At 37.1% G+C, this 19,309-nt stretch overlaps 1 protein-coding gene across 8 annotated transcripts in view; it reads right to left on the bottom strand.

Moving 5' to 3' along the window:
- UNC13B (unc-13 homolog B) overlaps window positions 1-19,309 on the bottom strand; it is a 158,237-nt gene that overhangs the window by 130,074 nt on the left and 8,854 nt on the right. For 7 of the 8 annotated variants that reach the window (XR_005792535.1, XM_040481595.1, XM_040481594.1 and 4 more), the window contains exon 4: window positions 6,512-6,569. Coding sequence is in view for 6 of the 8 variants with exons in the window: in XM_040481595.1 (XP_040337529.1) it covers window positions 6,512-6,569 (58 nt within the window). In the remaining 2 variants the exon portion in view is untranslated. Of the gene's footprint in view, window positions 1-1,451; window positions 1,542-6,511; window positions 6,570-19,309 lie in introns of those variants that run through there. The other variant, XM_040481600.1, reaches the window with a different exon arrangement.

Genomic DNA, 19,309 nt, shown 5'->3' with positions numbered 1-19,309 from the left:
GGTACACAGAGAACACTTTTTTTTTTTAATTTTTTTAATGTTTGTTTATTTTATGAGAGAGAAAGAGTGCAAGCAGGGGAGGTACAGAGAGAGGGAGACAAAATCTGAAGCAGGATCCAGGCTCCGAGCTGTCAGCACAGAGCCTGACTTGGGGCTTACACCCACGAGTCATGAGATCATGACCTGAGCTGAAGTCAGATGCTTAACAGACTAAGCCACCCAGGCACCCCTACAGAGAACACTTCTAAGACTTCTCTTAATCCTGCCCAAGTGGCTCCACTAGGACCAGAGTCCCACTTTGCTACTTCTAGAGAGCCTAGGATTCATTCACAGCATGTGCAACTTACTGGAACACAAAAATCTCCATGATGGCCCATCTGCCTAGACACAGCACCGAGCCATTTCCTTTTTTGTTTGTTTGTTTTGTTCATGTAAGCTCTATGCCCAACTTGGGGGCTTGAACTCATGACCCTGAGATCAAGAGTCACATGTTCCACCAACTGAGTTAGCCAAGCGCCCCAAGCCATTCCCTCTTTGGGGTCCTACTGTTAACCAGAACTCTAACCCAGAATGTAAGACGAAGTCCCAATATGCCTACTCTGGTGACTATCTTTCATTTTCCTTGCATCTCTCTCCTGTCACTCAAATCAAGAAAATCTTTCCTTAGTCAGAAATAGGCAGACTAGAGTGAAGCTCTCCTTCCTCCTATAATATTCATCTAAAACATTTTGCACATTCTCCAGAATATTCTCTTTCTAGCTTTTAGGAAACTAAAGCCAAGAAGACCATTTATTCTGCTCTTTGCCTTCCATATCTGTCCCTGAAGTAATGGGCACAAGACAGCCTAGTTGCTTGAACTGGCAATAATAGATGGGATAAAAAACATAGGTATATAATAATTACCTTCTAATATATCATATATCACAGTTACCAAAGGAGACTAAAACATCCTAAGATAAAAGTGCGAGCAGAATGTTATTACTGGATATTAAATTCACCATCAGAAAGGTTTGCCCCCAGAGAAAACACTGGGAAGTATATAGTTTACCCCAATAGTTCTAAATAATTCTATCACTTTTAAGAGTAGATCCAAATAATTGGGACCAGAGAAACCTTCAAATCAAAGTGAAGACTAAAGGCTCCTTTAGAGGAGCAGTCATTTCTGAAAATATTCTGAAGACATCTCAAAAGTAACTGCAGATAACTGACCCTGAAAGAAAGGATAGTGCAGGACCATCCATGTGAAGGCATCTCAGGACTAGGAAGTTATAGGGTCATATGATACAACAGCTAAAAGAAACCTAGAGACCATTTAGACCAACTCTCCCCTTCTATACATCAAGAAACTGAAGTAGACAGTAAAAAGACTTCTAAAGTCACTCAGAGAGATAGGAGCAAACCCAGATCTAGAACAATGACTCAATTATTCCATTACTCTTAATAAATCTTACCTATTAAAAGTAGTACATTGTTGAAGGCACCTGGCTAGCTCAGTCAGAGTATGTGTCTCCTGATCTCAGGGTCATGAGTTCAAACCCCACATTGGGTGCAGTGATTACTTAAAAAAAAAAAAAAAAAAAAAAAAAAATGGTGGTACATCGTTAAATATACTTAGAAAATATAAGGTGCAAAAGGGGATTAAAAAGTCATAATCCCAGGGGTGCCTGTGTGGCTCAGTCAGTTAAGCATCCAACTTCAGCTCAGGTCATGACCTCACGGTTCACGAGTTCGAGCCCCAAGTCGGGCTCTGTGCTGACAGCTCAGAGCCTACAGCCCGCTTCAGATTCTGTGTCTCCCTCTCTCTCTGCCCCACCTTGCCTCCCTCCCTCTCTCTTTCTCAAAAATAAACATTAAAAATTTTTTTTAAAGTCATAATCCCATAGATGAATAAAGAAGATGTGGTACACAAACATAATGGGATATTACTCAGTCATAAAAAGGAATGAAATCTTGCCATTTGCATTAACATGGATGGATCTAGAGGATATAATGCTAAGTGAAATAAGTCAGTCAGAGAAAGACAAATGCCATATGATTTTACTCATATATGGAATTTAAAAAACAAAATGAACCAAGAAAAAGAGACAAACAAAAAACGGATTCTTAAATGCAGAGGACAAACTGGTGGTTACCAGAGGGGTGGAGGTAGGGAAAGAGGTGAAACAAGTAAAGGACATTAAGAATACACTTATCATGATGAGCACTGAGTAATATAAAGGATTGCTGAATCACTATACTGTATACCTGAAACTAACATAATACTGTGTGTTAATTATACTAAAAGAAGAAGAAAAAAAATAGTACCATATAAGTGTTACAGTTAAGTTTTTGAATCCTTCAAAATAATCCTTCAAAATAATCCCTGCTAGGATTTCATTTGGAACTACACATTGATTTCTTTTACATTAAAACTAGAAGAATAAAAAAAAAAAAGTCAATTCCCCATATCAGAAACAAATTTGATTAATATTCTGGTGCTTCTATTTCCAGATATTTTCACTCTAATTGTATAAATACATTTATATACACGTATTAATCTGCTTGGGCTGCCATAACAAAATGTCATAAACTAGGTGCTTAAACGGTAGAAACTTATTTTCTCACAGTTTCTGGAGGCTGAAAAGTCAAAGATCAAGGTTCTGGAGGGTTTGATTTCTTTTTAAAAAAAATTTTTTTTTCAACATTTATTTATTTTTGGGACAGAGACAGAGCATGAACGGGGGAGGGGCAGAGAGAGAGGGAGACACAGAATCGGAAACAGGCTCCAGGCTCTGAGCCATCAGCCCAGAGCCTGACGCGGGGCTCGAAATCCCGGACCGCGAGATCGTGACCTGGCTGAAGTCGGACGCTTAACCGACTGCGCCACCCAGGCGCCCCATGGAGGGTTTGATTTCTAGTGAGACCTCTCCTACCTTGCAAATGGCCACCTTCTTTCTGTGTCCTCACATAGCAGAGAGAGCTCTGGTGTCTCTTCCTCTTTTTAAAAGGGCACCAGCCCTATTAGATTAAGGCCCCCCAATGACTTCATTTAACATCTTCTCACATGTTCTATCTCCAAATACAATCAACACTGAGGGAACACAATTCAGCCCACAGCATTCCACCTCTGACCCCCCCCAAATTCATGTCTCTGTTGCATGCAAAATACATTTTTTCCATCCCATCAGCCCCACAAGTCTTAACTCCAACTCTAAAGTCCAAAGTATCACGTAAATATCAACTAAGTAGATACGAATGAGACTCCACGTTTGATTCATCCTGAGACAAAACTCCTCTCCAGCTATGAACCTGTGAAACCAAACAAGTTCTGTGTTCCCAAAATACAATGGTGGGCATGCATAAGAGAGAGATTCCCATTCTACAAGAAAGAAAAAGGAAAGATGGAAAAGGTAATGGATCCCAAGTAAGTCCAAAACCTAGCAAGGCAAATTATATTAGATCTTAAGGCTGTAGAATAATTCTCTTTGTTTTGACATCCCACTGAGGTGGCAGCACCTCCACAGCTCTAAAGGATAGCCCTGCCCCATGGCTTTCTGCATTGCTCTATCCCTCTGAAACACAAGGAAACAGCATTAATTGCCCTTTGGGCCTGTGCTGAGAGTGGCAGCCCTGATAATCTCTGAATCAATCACCTTCCAGGTCATTCTTCCCTTTCCTCAAGAAAAAGCACGTGTTCACAGCCAAACAACACCATGGTCTGATCCTATAGAATCCAAGAAGTCTAACAGTCTTCACTGCCTCCCTCTTTCTTTGTCCCAGTTAGTTGAAACTGGCAGTGTCTCTGCTGATATCCCATTTCTACTTCTAGATTCTGCTGAGTTTGCTGGTTAATCCATAGACCAAACGCACGATCTCTTTATTGTTCTCTTCAAAACAAACTTTCTCATTTTTTACAATACAAATTGGCTAAGGAACTAAATTATGGTTCCTTTTTACTTAACAATTCCTTCTTCAATTCAACTCTCTCCTCTCTCATTTTACTATAGGCAGTAAGCAAGACCCAAGCCACATCTTCAATACTTTGCTTAGAAATCCCCTTACAAATTTTTATCTTTCACAAACACAACAATTTAGCCAAGTTTATTGCCAGTTTGTAACCAGGATTGCCTTTCTTCCAGTTTCCAATAAACTGTTCCTTACTTCCATCTGAGACTACTCCAGAATGGCCTTTGATATCCTTATTTCTGCCAACAGTCCCTTCACAGCAATCTTGCCTTTTTCTAGTAAGCGCTGGAAAATTCTTCCAGGTTTTACCATCACCCAGTTCCAAAGCCACTTCTTCATTTTTAGGTATTTGTTTACAGCAGCACCCCACCTCTAGGAATGAATATCTCTATTAACCTGCTCAGGCTGCCATAACAAAATACCATAGAATGGGTAGACTTAACAGAAATTTGTATTCCAATTTTGGAGGTTGGGAAGTCCAAGATCAAGGTGCCAGATGATTTGATTCCTAGTGAAGGTTCTCTTCCCAGCTAGCAGATAGCCAGCTTCTTATGTCCTCACACAGAGAGCGTTGCCCTTTTCTCTTATAAGGGTACAGACTCTATCAGATTAGGGCCTCATTCTTATGATCTCATTAACCTTTATCACCTCCTCAGAGGCCCAATCTCCAAAGAGAGTCATACAGGAGCTAGGGCTTCAATGTATGAATTTTGGTAATGTGCAATTCAATCCATAGCAAGAAGCCTTAAATTACACATACACACAAAGTTTTATATACTGTTTTTTTTAGATTTTATTTTCAAGTCACTTCTACACCCAACATGGGACTTGAACTCACAACTCCAAGATCAAGAGTCACATGTTGTTCCATCTGAGTCATCCAGACACCCCAATTTTATATACTTTTTAACTTAAACTTTCATTAAAATGTCCTTTTTATTATTCAAAGCATAATTTTAAATAAATGCATAATATTCAATCTTATGATCATTTACTGTTTAACTATAGTCATTTTCAAGTTTTGTTATTTAAATAATTTCATAATCAATATTTTTGTACACAAATCTTTGTCTCCTCAATTACTTAGGATAAACTTTCAAAAGTTCAACTGGTGAGTCAAATGATTTTCTAATTGGAAAAAAAATACCAGTAATATAAACAACTAAAAAGGCAAAAAATTATTTTTTATGATTATTAATGGATATTAAAGAATCAGGACAACCAAATAAAATGTGTGATTTTTGACTGGATCATACAGTGTGTGTGGGGGGGTGCGGGGAACAGCTATAAATATATTTGGGGGACAACAGTGGAATTCTTAATTTGCACTATATATTAGATAATATTATTGTGTGAGTGTTAAATTTCTTGATTCTAATCATGGTATTCTGGTTATATAGACTGTCCTAGCTCTAAGAAGATACAATGCTGATGTGTCATGAAGTCTGAAGATTATATCCAAATGATTCAGAAAATATGTGTATTTTTGGGTATGTAATTCCTAATCTGAAATGGGACAACAGTAAAAACCTATGTCTTAGGATTATTGTGAAGATTAAATAAGTTAGTACATTTTAGCTCTTATAGCAGCATCTGGCATACTCTAAGACCTCAAAATATGTTACTTAGTATGGTTTTTCTTATTAGAAATATTACTATAACCACTGCTTTCAACCAGGAGTTGTTAAGAGTTTGGCATCTGGTTCAGAAAAAAACTACAGTAACACAAAAGAAGCACAACACACACACACACACACACACACACACACACACACACACACACACACACACACGCACACCCCGGAGGTTGAAAACTGAAAGAGAACAGACTCCAAGTCAGTCCTTTAGTGTTTCCTCAAGCTATTTTGAGAGAAACTGAAAAGGTAGCCAATGCAGGTCTCATTTCAAGAATGAATCTTCGTAGTCTGGGTAAATTAATCTCAAGAGAAATGACAAGTTCTCTCATTCAATTGTTTATCAAACTTTATTGAGGTTTACTATACTATGTATCAGGTATGGAGAAAGAGGCTAGGAATATAAAATAGAATAATGTCTATGCCTTTAAAAACCGTGTTGTCAAAAAAAAAACTGTGTTGTCAAAGAAATAAACATAAATTACAGTATATAATGGGTTATATGATGGATGTGTGCACAGAGTACTCCGAAAGGAGAGGTGAGACACCTAAGCAAGACATGGGGGAAGGAGGAAATGGCAAGAAGAATTCCCAGGGGTGATGACATTTAAACTGAGCTTTAAAGAACAGTAACAGATAAAGGAGACAAAATGGGAAAAATCATTCCTCCAGGGGTAAAAGCTTGCAAATGGAGATAAAAGATGAGCACCACTGCCCTGCCTATAGCCACACATAATCAAAAGGACTCTTCCTAAAGCCAACGGTCAGATAACCATTGAAGATATAGGCCTGAATATGTGTGCTTCCAGAATATCTTCTGTTTACACACATCACTTCTCCACCCTCCCCAATTAAAAAAAAATAATAATAATCCATGTTTGGAGAACTGTCAGCTGTGATTAAGGAGATTCAGAGACAAGTTTCTCACTTACAACACTGGGCGGCAGCAGTGGGTAATGGCTTCCTCTGGCTTTCTTCTTGAATATAATACTAGAAGCAGAAAGGAGAAAGAAAAAAAACAGGTAAGAGGCCCAAGTAAAGCAGGAAAAAAAATCAAAACAAACAAACAAATGAACAAAAACAATCACAGCTACATGTAAAAAAGTTTAGCATTTGACTAAAGTCAAATTTTTATTGAACAGAAACAGATCATCCTGATTTCCCTGTGTGATCCTGACATATAGGCCAGACTATGAAATATGCGACTGGTCCAATGTAACAGGCTAAAGCAGGATAGCAGAAGGCTGTTCTGACCTCGGGCACCTGGGTATGCACATGCTCTGCCAAGCAGCTGTAGAAGGCTTAGTTTAGAAGCCTTAGAGGGCTTATGGCTAATGTACAGATTTCCCCATTTGGGTGAGAGAACTGAAAACCTCTCTGAAACTGAGTTTTCTCATCTTTAAAAATGTGTTTTTTCCCTCACAAGGTCATGTGGAAAGTGGAATTACATATTTCAGCATGTAAAGCAACACCTAATACCTACTAGAGTCCCCTTCCCACTTACATTCTAGCTTCCCCAAGCCAACACCACCATCACAATCAGAAAAAACAGAGTACTGAAGTCATTAAAAAAAAAAAAAAAAAGGTTCTAGAAAAGGGAGAACTAAATGCAAGTCTTGAGGATAGGCAGGGTTTGTAAAGGCAAAACAAGGAGAGAAAGGCATAAACAAGTTAACACAGGTATATAGTCTGAAAAACAGAATAGTTTGCTTCAGAGCCTACTGGAGGATTCGATTCAAAAGATATAATTTGGTCCAACAATTTGCAAACAGAACATCTGAAGTTCTCATCCTGACTCTGCTACTAATTACTATGCTCTGACGTACTGGACAAGACAGAGCTCTCTAACATTGCCAACATATGAGTCATTCATTCAACAGGTATTTCTTGAGTAACCCTCATGTATGAAAGTCTTGATAAAGTTTGTGTAATATGGTAAGGAGTTTGGACTTTAATGTGTTGGGAAGCCACTTATAATTTTAAACACAAGAGGGATAGGACTCGATTACACTCTAAAAATCCTTCTGGCTGCTGTGTGAGGTGAACCATAGGGAACAAGAGGCAAAGACTAATTTTGTCTGCAATAATCCAGACAAAAGTTTACAGCAACTTACATAGAAGTATTAGTGGTAAAGGGCATTTCAAGTAGTTGGATCCAAAATACAAAACACTTTTTGTACATAAATATACTATTATATGAAAGTATTTTATAAGCAATAAACTATGATACAAATATCAGAGGGAGACACTGCCATTATTGCTTCCAATAGGGAATAATCAGAAGTCAAGCACAACTTAAACAATTTAATAGTAATAGTAAAACTGCCAATCATAAAAATGCTCACAAATTCTTGAAGGTTAAGCAACCCACCACTCCAAAGTAACAAGGGGACTTGGTTATAAATAAGAACCACTACAAATGATGATGATTTGGTAGGCAGTACATAGATCTAACAGTAAGAAAATTCTGTAATTTTAATTTTTCTTTTTTTTTAAGAAGGCTCCATGCCCAACATGGGTCTTGAATTCACAACCCTGGGATTAAGAGTCTCATGATCTACCAACTGAATTCTAATCACATTCTAAAGCTTTTAATATTAAACTAGAAGAACTGAGATCTAAGAGAGGAGAGCAGATATTTTCAAAAGACCTATTTCAGGAATCTCCTCCAAGCCCAAAGCAGAAAGATAAAGACCAACTAAAGCTTAATTAATAATATTAAGGGGGCACCTAAATGGCTCATTTGGTTAAGCATTGGACCTTTGATTTTGGTGCAGGTCATGATCTTACAGTTTGTGAGATCAAGTCCTGCATCAGACTCTGCACTGACAGCACAGAGCCTGCCTGGGATTCTCTCTCTCCCTCTCTGCCCCTCCCCCACTCACAAGCATATACTCTCTCAAAATAAATAAACTTTCAAATAATAATAATATGGGGTGCCTCAGTGGCTCAGTCAGTTAAGTACCCGACTTCAGCTCATGTCATGATCTCTCAGTTCCTTATCTTGAGCCCCACGTTGGGCTCTGTACCAGACAGCTCAGAGCCTGGAGCCTGCTTCAGATTCTGTGTCTCCCCCTGTCTCTGCCCCTTCCCTGCTCACTCTCACTCGCTCTCTCAAAAATAAACAAACATTAAAAAAAAATTTTTTTTAATAATAACATTAAGAGACTGGGCCCCTGGGTAGCTCAGTCAATTGAGTGCCTGAGTTTTGGTCTTAGCTCAAGTCTTGATCTCAGAGCAGTGAGTTTAGGCCCCACGATGGGCTCTAGGCTGGGCGTGAAGTCTACTTAATAATAATATTAAGAGAACGAAGGAAAAATCTATCATACCTATGTACAAAAACAAAACAAAAACCAGAGGGGCACCTGGCTGGCTCAGTCAGTAGAGCATGCAACTCTTCATCTGGGGGCCATGAGTTTGAGCCCCATGTTGGGGGCAGAATTTAAAAAAAAAATACAGTTCTAGAAAATTATATCCAATCTTGTTATGAATATACAGGGAAAAATTCTAAAGAGATTACTAAGCCAAATCCATCACATATTATTTATCCATAATATGTAACTGTTGTAAATTTATATGTAAATATGTATGTACATATGTGCGTATGCATGTATGTTGGTATATAAATGGCCATACATCATGACCAGGTAGGCTTTAAATGCAAGGACGGTTCAATATCTGAAAACCTATTAATTCACTACAATAATTCACCATGATAAACAGATTAAAGAAAAATTTGTGGTCTAATGGATGCAGAAAAGACTTACGTTTTCATGACAAAAATTCGTAGACAATAAAAACATAGAATTATCTCAATCTGATAAAGTACCTATCAAACTTTAGGGCAAACATACTTCAGGACTTAAGAAGTATTCCCCTTATGGTCAGGAAAAAGACAAGGCTCCCCACTTTCACTACAACTATTAAAAATTATACTGAGAGCACCTGGGTGGATCAATAGGTTAACCATCCAACTCCTGACTTGAGCTCAGGTCATGATCTCACAGTTCATGAGATTGAGACCTATATTAGGTTCTACCAGAACAGCACGGAAACTGCTTGGGATTCTCTCCCCACCCCCTGCCCCTCCCCACTTACACACATGCTCTCTCTCAATATAAATAAACTTAAAAAAAAATACTACACTGGATGCTTTATGCAATAAACTTTTTAAAATAAGGGAGCATCAAAAACAAGCAAAGTCTTAGAAAATGACCCAGACAAGAGCAGCCTAAGGAGACATGATAATTGAATTTAACACAGTGTCCTGGATGGGCTCTTGAAACAGAAAAGGCATTGAGGTAAAAACTAAGCAAACCTGGAAAAAATGTGGCTTTTTCATGTTATTTTTAGTCAATAAATATAAATAAAACATTAACTTTTAAGTTTATGATAACATATCAGAATTGGTTCATTAATGTAACAAATGTACCATACTAATGTATGTGTTAATAACAGGAAATTTCAGGGAGGGGGTGGAGAAGAGGTGATAAGAAAACTCCCTGTATTATATGTTCAGTATATCCATAAATCTACAACTCCAGTAAAAAATAAACTCTGCTAATAAAAATATGTATAAAATTTCAAACGCTTTAAAAAATAAAGAATTAGAAAGTGATTAAAAAGTATTATTATTCAAAGATGTCAAAACTGGTTACATAGAAAAATCTAAGAGAATCTCTAAACTAGTACAACTATTAACAGTTGCTGAAAAAATAAACTATTAGGACTACACCAAAATAAAAAGCTTCTGGGGCACCTGTCTGGCTCAGTTGCTAGAGCATGCAACTCTTGACCCTGAGGTCATGAGTTCGAAGAGCGTATTTTAAAAAAATAATTATTTTTTAAAAATAAAAATAATAAAAAGCTTCTACACAGCAAAGGAAAGAATCAACAAAACAAAATGAACCTATTGAATAAGAGAAGATATTTGCAAATGATGTATTCAGTAAGAGGTGAGTATGTAAAACATACAACGAACTTCTACACCTCAACACCAAAAAAAAAAAAAAAAAATCAATTAAAAACTGGGGAAAAAGTACCAACAGACATTTCTCCAAAGATGACATATAGTAGCTGAGTGGAGCCCCCAGGCCTGACTTGGGCCCTCCCTGGAGAACAGACTCAGGTGGAGGAAGACAGCTTGGTGGGACTGAGGTGCATGTTTGCTAATTTGGAGAGAGAAAACCGGCAGCATAGGAACAGAGTGGGGGGAACCCCTTCTGCAGAGTGACAAAAGGAAGAAAAAGAGAGGCTGTGGAACTGTAGTATTGTATTTGGACAAGAGAAAAACCACTCTGGACCACAGACTAGGGAATGAAAAATATGGAGAAAGCTAGTTTCTACTTTGCAAACAGCCTTAGGGGCTAAACATCAGAGTTTTCAGGAGTGTGCAACTTTCTTGGAACCAAAGCTTTTTAATATTGTAGTACTTACAGGTGCAGGACACACAACAAACTGTTAAAACACATAAAAGACAGAAACCTAGCCAAAATGATTAAATGGAAGAATTCTCCTCAAAAGAAATTCCAGGAAGAAATGACAGCCAGAGAATTGCTCAAAACAGATATATCTGAACAAGAATTTAGAATAATAGTCATAAGACTAATAGCTGGGCTTGAAAATAGCATAGAAGACAGAAGAGAATCTAATTGCTGCAGAGATCAAAGACCTAAGAAATAGTCATAATAATGAATTAAGAAATGTTGTAAATGAGATGCAAAATAAACTAGATGCAGTGACGTGGATGGAAGAAGCAGAGGAGAGAATAGATGAAATAGAAGATGAAATTATGGAAAATGATGAAGCTGAAAAAAAGAGGGAAAATAAATTACTAGTCCACAAGGGGAGACTTACAGACCTAAGTGATTCAATGAAACAAAATAATATCCATATCATAGGAGTTCCAGAAAAAGAAGAGACAGAGAAAGGGGCAGAAGGTTTATTTGAACAAATTACAACTGAGAACTTCCCTAATCTGGGGAAGGAAACAGACACCCAAGTTCAGGAGGCAAAGAGAACTCCCTTCAAAATCAACAAAAACAGGTCAATACCACGACATATAATAGTGAAACTGGCAAAATGCAGAGATAAAGAGAATCCTGAAAGTAGCTAGGGACAAAGGGGCCTTAACCAACAAGAGTAGATACATAAAGGTAGTAGCAGACCTGTCCACTGAAATTTGGCAGGCCAGAAGGGAGTGGCAGGAAATATTCAACGTGCTGAATAGGAAAAATATGCAGTCAAGAATCCTTTATCCAGCAAGACTGTCATTCAGAATAGAAGGAAAGATAAAGGCTTTTCCAGACAAACAAAAACTAAAGGAGGTCATGACCACTAAACCAGCCCTGCAGGAGATCCTAAGGGAGGCTCTGGGAGTGGAAAGCAGCAAAGACTACAAAGAACCAGAGACATCACCACAAGCAAGAATCTACCAATAACACAATGACACTAAACCCCATCTTTCAATAACCACTCTGAATGTAAATGGACTAAATGCCCCTGTCAAAAGACACAGGGTATGAAAATGGATATAAAACCAAGATCCATCTATAGGCTGCCTACAAGAGATTCATTTTAGACCTGAGGACACCTGCAGATTGAAAGTGAGGGGATGGTTGACGCATGAATGGATAAAGAAGATGTGGTGTGTGTGTGTGTGTGTGTGTGTGTATATATACTATATATACTATATATATATAGTATATATATATATATATATATACTATATATATATAGTATATATATATATATATATAATATATATATATAGTATTCCATTATATATACAACCTACCTGATGCAACTAGAGGGTATTACGCTAAGCGAAATTAGTCAAAGAAACACAAATATCATATGATTTCACTCATATGAGGAATTTAAGACACAAAACATGAGCATAAGGGAAGGGAAGTAAAAATAATATAAAAACAGGGAGGGAGACAAAACATGAGACTTTTTTTTTTTTTTAACATTTATTCATTTTTGAAAAACAGAGAGAGACTGAGTGGGGGAGGGGCAGAGAGAAAGGGAGACACAAAATCCAAAGCAGGCTCCAGGCTCTGAGCTCTCAGCACAGAACCTGATGCAGGCTCAAACTCATGAACCATGAGATCATGACCTGAGCTCAAGTTGGATGCTTAACAGACTGAGCCACCCAGGCGTCCCAAGAGACTCTTAAATATAGAGAACAAACAGAAGGTTGCTGGAGAGGTTGTGGGAAGGGGGATGGGCTAAATGGGTAAGGTGCATTAAGGAATCTACTCCTGAAATCACTGTTGCACTATATGCTAACTTGGATGTAAATTAAAAAATAAATTAATTTAAAAAAAAAATTAAAAGTTAAAAAAAAATGAGGGGATGGAAAACCATCTATCATGCTAATGGCTGTCTAAAGAAAGCCAGAGTAGCCATACTTGTATCAGACAAACTAGATTTTAAACCAAAGACTATAATAAGAGAAGAAGAAGAAGGGCATTCTATTGTAATTAAGGGGACTATCCATCATCAAGAGCTAACAATTGTAAATGTTTATGCCCCCAACATGGAAACACCCAAATATATAAATCAGTTAATCACAAACATAAATAAATGTATGGATAATAATACCATCATTGTAGGGGACTTTAATAGTCCACTTACATCAATGGACATATCATCTAGGCAGAAGATCAATAAGGAAACAATGGTTCCAAACAACACATTGGACCAGATGGACCTAACAGATATATTCAAAACTTTTCATCCAAAAGCAGAAGATGTGGAGAAAGGGGAACCCTCTTACACTGTTGGTGGAAATGCAAACTGGTGCAGCCACTCTGGAGAATATGAAAGTTACTCAAAAAATTAAAAATAGGATTACCCTATGACCCAGCAATAGCACTACTAGGAATTTACCCAAAGGAAAGAGGAGTGCTTATTCGTGGGGGCACATGTACCCCAATGTTTATAGCAGCACTATCAACAACAGCCAAATTATGGAAGAGCCCAAATGTCCATCAATTGATAAATGGATAAAGAGGACGTGGTATATACATACAATAGAATACCACTCAGCAATGAAAAAGAATGAAATCTTGCCATTTACAACAACATGGATGGAACTGGAGGGCATTATGCTAAGTGAAATAAGTCAGTCAGAGAAAGACAAATATCATACAAATTTACTCAGATGTGGAATTTGAGAAACTTGACAGAAGACCATAGGGGAAGGGAAGGAAAAATAAGTTACAAAGAGAGAGGGAGGCAAACCATAGGAGACTCTTAAATACAGAGAACTGAGAGTTGATAGGGATGGAGGGTTGGGGAAAATGGGTGATGGGCATTGAGGAGGACACTTGTTGGGATGAGCACTGGGTGCTGTAGGAAAGAGATGAATCATGGGAATCTACTCCTGAAGCCAAGACTACACTACATGTTAGCTAACTTAACAATAAATTAAAAATAAAAATAAAGTTCAAATTTCAAAACAAACGAAAAAGACAATATAAAGATGGCCAACAGACACATGAAAAAATACTCAACATCACTTGAGCATCATCAAGGAAATGCAAATCAAAACCACAATGAGATATCACCTCACACCTGTCAGAATGCCTAAACCAAAAAGACAAGACACAACAAGGGTTGGTGATGATGTAGAGAAAAAGAAACCCTTGTGCACTGTTGGTGAGAATGCAAACTGGTATAACCACTTTGGAATACAGTATAGAGGCTCTCCAAAAAGCTAAAAACAGAACTACCATATGACCCAGTAATTTCACTACTCGGTATTCACCCAAAGAGTGCGAAAACACGAATTCAAAAGGATATATGCACTCCTACGTTTATAGCAACATTATTGACAACAGCCAAATTATGGAAGTAACCTAAGTGTCCATTATTGATGAATGGATAAAGAAGATGTGGTATATATTTACATTGCAACGTTAATTAGCCACAAAAAAGAATGAAATCTTGTCATTTGGAACAACATGGATGGAGCTACAGAGTATAATGCTAAGTGAAATAAGTCAAAGACAAATACCATATAATTTCAATCATATGTGGAATTTAAGAAACAAACAAGAGACCAAAACAAAAAACAACAACAACAAAAAAACAGACTCTTAAATATAGAAAATGGGTGGTTACCAGAGGGGGAGGTGAGGGGGGTGAACTAGGTGAAGGGGATTAAGACGTACATTTATCGTGATGAGAACTGAGTAATACACAGAATTGTTCAATCACTATATTGTACCCCTGAGGCTAACATAATGCTGTATGTTAATCACACTAGAATTAAAGTTTTAAAAGTTGCTGTATAAGATGAATACTAAAAATATGAACAAAGCACTACCTTATAACAGCAATGAACTATTAGAAAATGTAATTTTTAAATATGCCATTCACAATGATTAGAAATAGATACTAACAAAAGAAATGCAAAATCAACATGAAGAAAATAGGTTTCCTCACTACAGCACTTCTAACACTTTAATACTTACTGTATTTATTACATTTCCTGCTTATTGTCTATCTCCTCCTATTTGATCTATCAGAACAGGGATCTTTGTTCAACCTCTGGTGTTTACCAAACATCTAAAAACAGTGACTGGTATTTAGTGTTTGGTAAGTTATTTGTTGAATAAATGATTGCATGTCACCAAGAAACAGACAAATGCAAATTAAAACAATAATACTCTACACTCATTAGATTAGCAAATACTTTTAATCTGGTAGTAGCAAGTATCAGTAAGTATACAAAGCAGCAGGAAATGTAATATAAATTGGTACAATTATTTTGGAGAACAATTGAGCAATATCTAGTAAGGCTGAACAGAGCATATCCCACAACCAAGCAATTCTACTTCCTGTGTATATATATCCAAAGAATCCTCATTCATAAACATACAGAAATAAGGCTCAAAGATCTTCACTGCAGCATACGTTTATAATAGTGAAAACCTAATGGTCCGTGAGGAGGAAAAGTAATAGTGGTACAATCCAACTCTGTCAAGTGGTAGATCCCTAAGCCAGTCTTGACTTAGTACTTCTGACCCAAGGGGTTCCAGTGGATGGGAACTGTTAAATACACACCGGAGAATTAAGAAGACTCTACACTGTGTTTTTTAAATGATATGACAAGATCTTGATAATTACTGAATCTTGGGAATATGTGTACTGGTTTCATTTTATTATTCCCACTACTTTTAAGTCTCCTTAAAATTTTTCCATGATAAAAACAGAAAAAAGTACACAGGAGCCAACATGAAGGAGATACCACTAATGAAAGATCAGATGATTTTAGTATCAAAAAGAATAATGACTGTAATGGATTGAAACAAATCAATAATATCAAAACCCATAAATTCATAATGATACACTACTAAAAAAAAGAGAACACATTCATTGCCTGGAGAAGTTTCCTATTATTTTGAAAACTGAGGGGCACCTTGGTGGCTTAGTTGAGTATCCGACCCAACTTCAGCTCGCATCACCATCTCACAGTTCATGAGTTTGAGCCCCACATCGGGCTCTATGCTGACAGCTCAGGGCCTGGAACCTGCTTTGGATTCTGTGTCTCCCTCTCTCTGCCTCTCCCACGTGCGCACGCTGTCTCTCTCCCTCCCTCTCAAAAAGTAAAAAAAAAAACAAAAAAAACAACTTTTTTTAAAAAGAAAATTAACAAAAGAGAATGTTTTTCTTGTACAGATTTTATTACAAGTGAACGAAAGAGCTGTAAGAGAAAGTCCTTTTTCACAGACAAATCATAGTAAATAAAGGTTGGAGGGGTAATATAATTAGAAAATCATCATTTTACAAGCCCTAATTAAATAATAATTATCTGCTGCTAAAACCAAGTGGGAAGACTGGTGGGAAAGCTTTATTATGGATAAAACTGGCTGACACCAGTTGAGCCCACTGTTGAATTTTTTTCACATGTATGATGTTTATTGTGAAAGTAACTGCAAGTAGTAAGTGCCTCTCCACTGTTGAATTTTAATATCACTAAAGTGAGATGAGACACAATCTCCCTACCGAAAAATAACTTCAGTCTAAGTCTCAATCTAATCCTCGAACTATTAGATATAATTTTTAATTTAAAAGAACAGAGATAGAGGAACATGGTAAATAAAACCCTGGGGATATAATCAGCCAAATCCAGAATATGTAGGATTCTATAAAATAAATGAGGGAAGGGGAAAGTTACAGAATAAAAATTATTTACTAGACATAATAACCAAATGTGAACTTGTTTGGATCCTGAATTGAACAAATCAACTGTGAAAATATATCTTTGAGACAATAATGGAAATCTGAACTTACTAGGTGGGAAATGACATTAAGAGATTATTGTTAGGGGCGCCTGGGTGGCTCAATCGGTTAAGCGTTCGACTTCAGCTCAGGTAATGATCTCACAGTCTGTGAGTTCGAGCCCCGTGTCGGGCTCTGTGCTGACAGCTCAGAGCCTGGAGCCTACTCGGATTCTGTGTCTCCCTCTCTCTCTGCCCCTCCCCTGCTCATGCTGTCTCTCCCTGTCTCAAAAATAAATAAAAACATTAAAAAACAAATTATTGTTAAATGTGATGAAGGGTATGTGGTTTTTTTCATCTACATAAAAAAAGGCATTATCTATTAAAGACGTACAAATATTCACATATCTGTGAGTGAGACAAGATGATGTCTGAGATTGGTCTTAAAACACTACAGCAAAAAGAGAGGAATAATTCTACTTACTTTTCATGTTAGGAAATTTCAATAACAAAATTTTTAAATAAAGTAGCAATCACAATAAGATAGCACTTCACATTTACTAGGATGGCCATGTTCAACAAGTGTTAGCGAGAATGTGGAGAAAACGGAACCCTTATACACTGCGGGTAGGAATGTACAATGGTACAGCCACTTTGGGAAAAAGTATGGCAATTTCTAAAACAGTTAATCATAGTTACCATCTGATCCAGCAATTCTACTCCCAGGTGTATACCCAAGAGAAAACCTATGTCCAAACAAAAACTTGTACATCAATGTTAATAGCAGCATTATCCACAACAGTAGAAATAATCTAATTGTCTACCAACTGATAAATGGATGAAATGTAGTATAACCATACAATGGAATATTATTTGACAATGAAACAGAATGAAGTAGTGTGTACATGCCACAACATGGAAGAAATTTTGAAAATATTATGCTAAGTGAAAGAAGAAAATCATAAAGAACCACATATTGTATAATTCCATTATATGAAATGTCCACAATAAGTCAATGTATAGAGACAGAAAGTAGATATTTGCCTAGGACTAAGGAGGATGAGAGAATTGGGAGCATGGTGGCTAAGGGCATAGGATTTCTTTACGGGGTAATGCAAATGTTCTAAGGATGTACAACTCTGAATATACTAAATTTTATACTTTAAATGTATGAGCTTTATGAACTATATTTTAATAGTTATTAAAAACATTAACAACAGGTGATATAGGGAGGGATGAAAGAAGTAAACTTAGTGAACTCCAAATCCTAGAATAGAAACAAAAAGCAAAAATCTTAAAGGAAGTTGAGAACCACAGGCCAAGAACCACCATTTTTAGAACTTATAAAATTCCTCCCTATTTGCTGAAGTTACATTTGGTTTTTTATTGTTTTAACCTCTTCATCTGATTCTGCCTAGTGACACACAGCAAAGCCTATAAAATCAAAAGCACAATGTTTTGGTTTTTCCAGATTTTATTTTTAAGTAATTTCTACACCCAGTATGGAACTTGAACTCATGACCTTGAAATCAAGAGTCACATGCTCTACCAACTGAGCCAGACAGGTGCCCAGCCATCTGTTTCTTTACTAAGTAAACAAAGAAAATAGGAGTTTGGAAAATGTATACCACTCTACACCCAGGCTACGGGAAAACAAAAAAATACAAAGGGTAAAGTGAGAAAAAGACAGAGTGGATTTGGCATGTATCAAGGAGAGAAGAAAGATTGGAACTTTTAACAGAGAAAAGTTGAGGTACTGGCTGGGGCATAAGAAGAATTATATAGTTCAAATAGTAGGCAACCTACAGAGGATTCAGGTCAATTAAGAAAAAACCCTGACACTTGTTACAAATTCCATTTTCTCACCTGTGATTTAAGTCACTGAGGGTTGAACTGTGTTCCTCAAAACAATATGTTGAAGTCCTAATCCCCAGTACCTATGCATGTGACCTTATTTGTAAATGGGGTTCTGCAGATGTAATCAAATTAGTTCAGTGACTATTGCCCTTACAAGATAAATGTAAATTTGGACAGAGATGCACAAAGAGAACATATTGTGAGGAGACACAGAGACACACAGGGAGGTAGTGGCAACAGGCAGAAATTTGAACAATGTGTCTTCAAACCAAGGAACAGCAAGAACTACTGAAAACCACCAGAAGGCAGAAGAGAGTCATGGAACAGTTCCTCAGAACGTCCAGCAGGGAACTGACCCTGCCAATAGCTTCATTTCAGAATTCTAGCCTTCAGAATTGAGAGGATAAATTTCTGTTTTTGTAAGCCACCTAGTTAATAGCACTTTGCTATGGAGGCCCTAGGAAACTAATACACTCATCAAAACACTTCATTTTGGAATCCTGAACTAATCCACAAATATTGGTCAGTAATTGCCAAATGTGACAGCTCCATTACTCATCATCTTTGTTCTCATTAACATCTGACAGTATCAAGAATTTCTGCCTTAAAACCCTTTTACCCTTTGTTCCATGAGCCTTT

This window comes from Herpailurus yagouaroundi, unplaced genomic scaffold, assembly GCF_014898765.1.
Source record: "Herpailurus yagouaroundi ecotype Mexico unplaced genomic scaffold, PumYag 160, whole genome shotgun sequence".
Lineage (NCBI taxonomy): Eukaryota > Metazoa > Chordata > Mammalia > Carnivora > Felidae > Herpailurus > Herpailurus yagouaroundi.
This window is presented reverse-complemented; position numbering and strand designations above follow the sequence as displayed.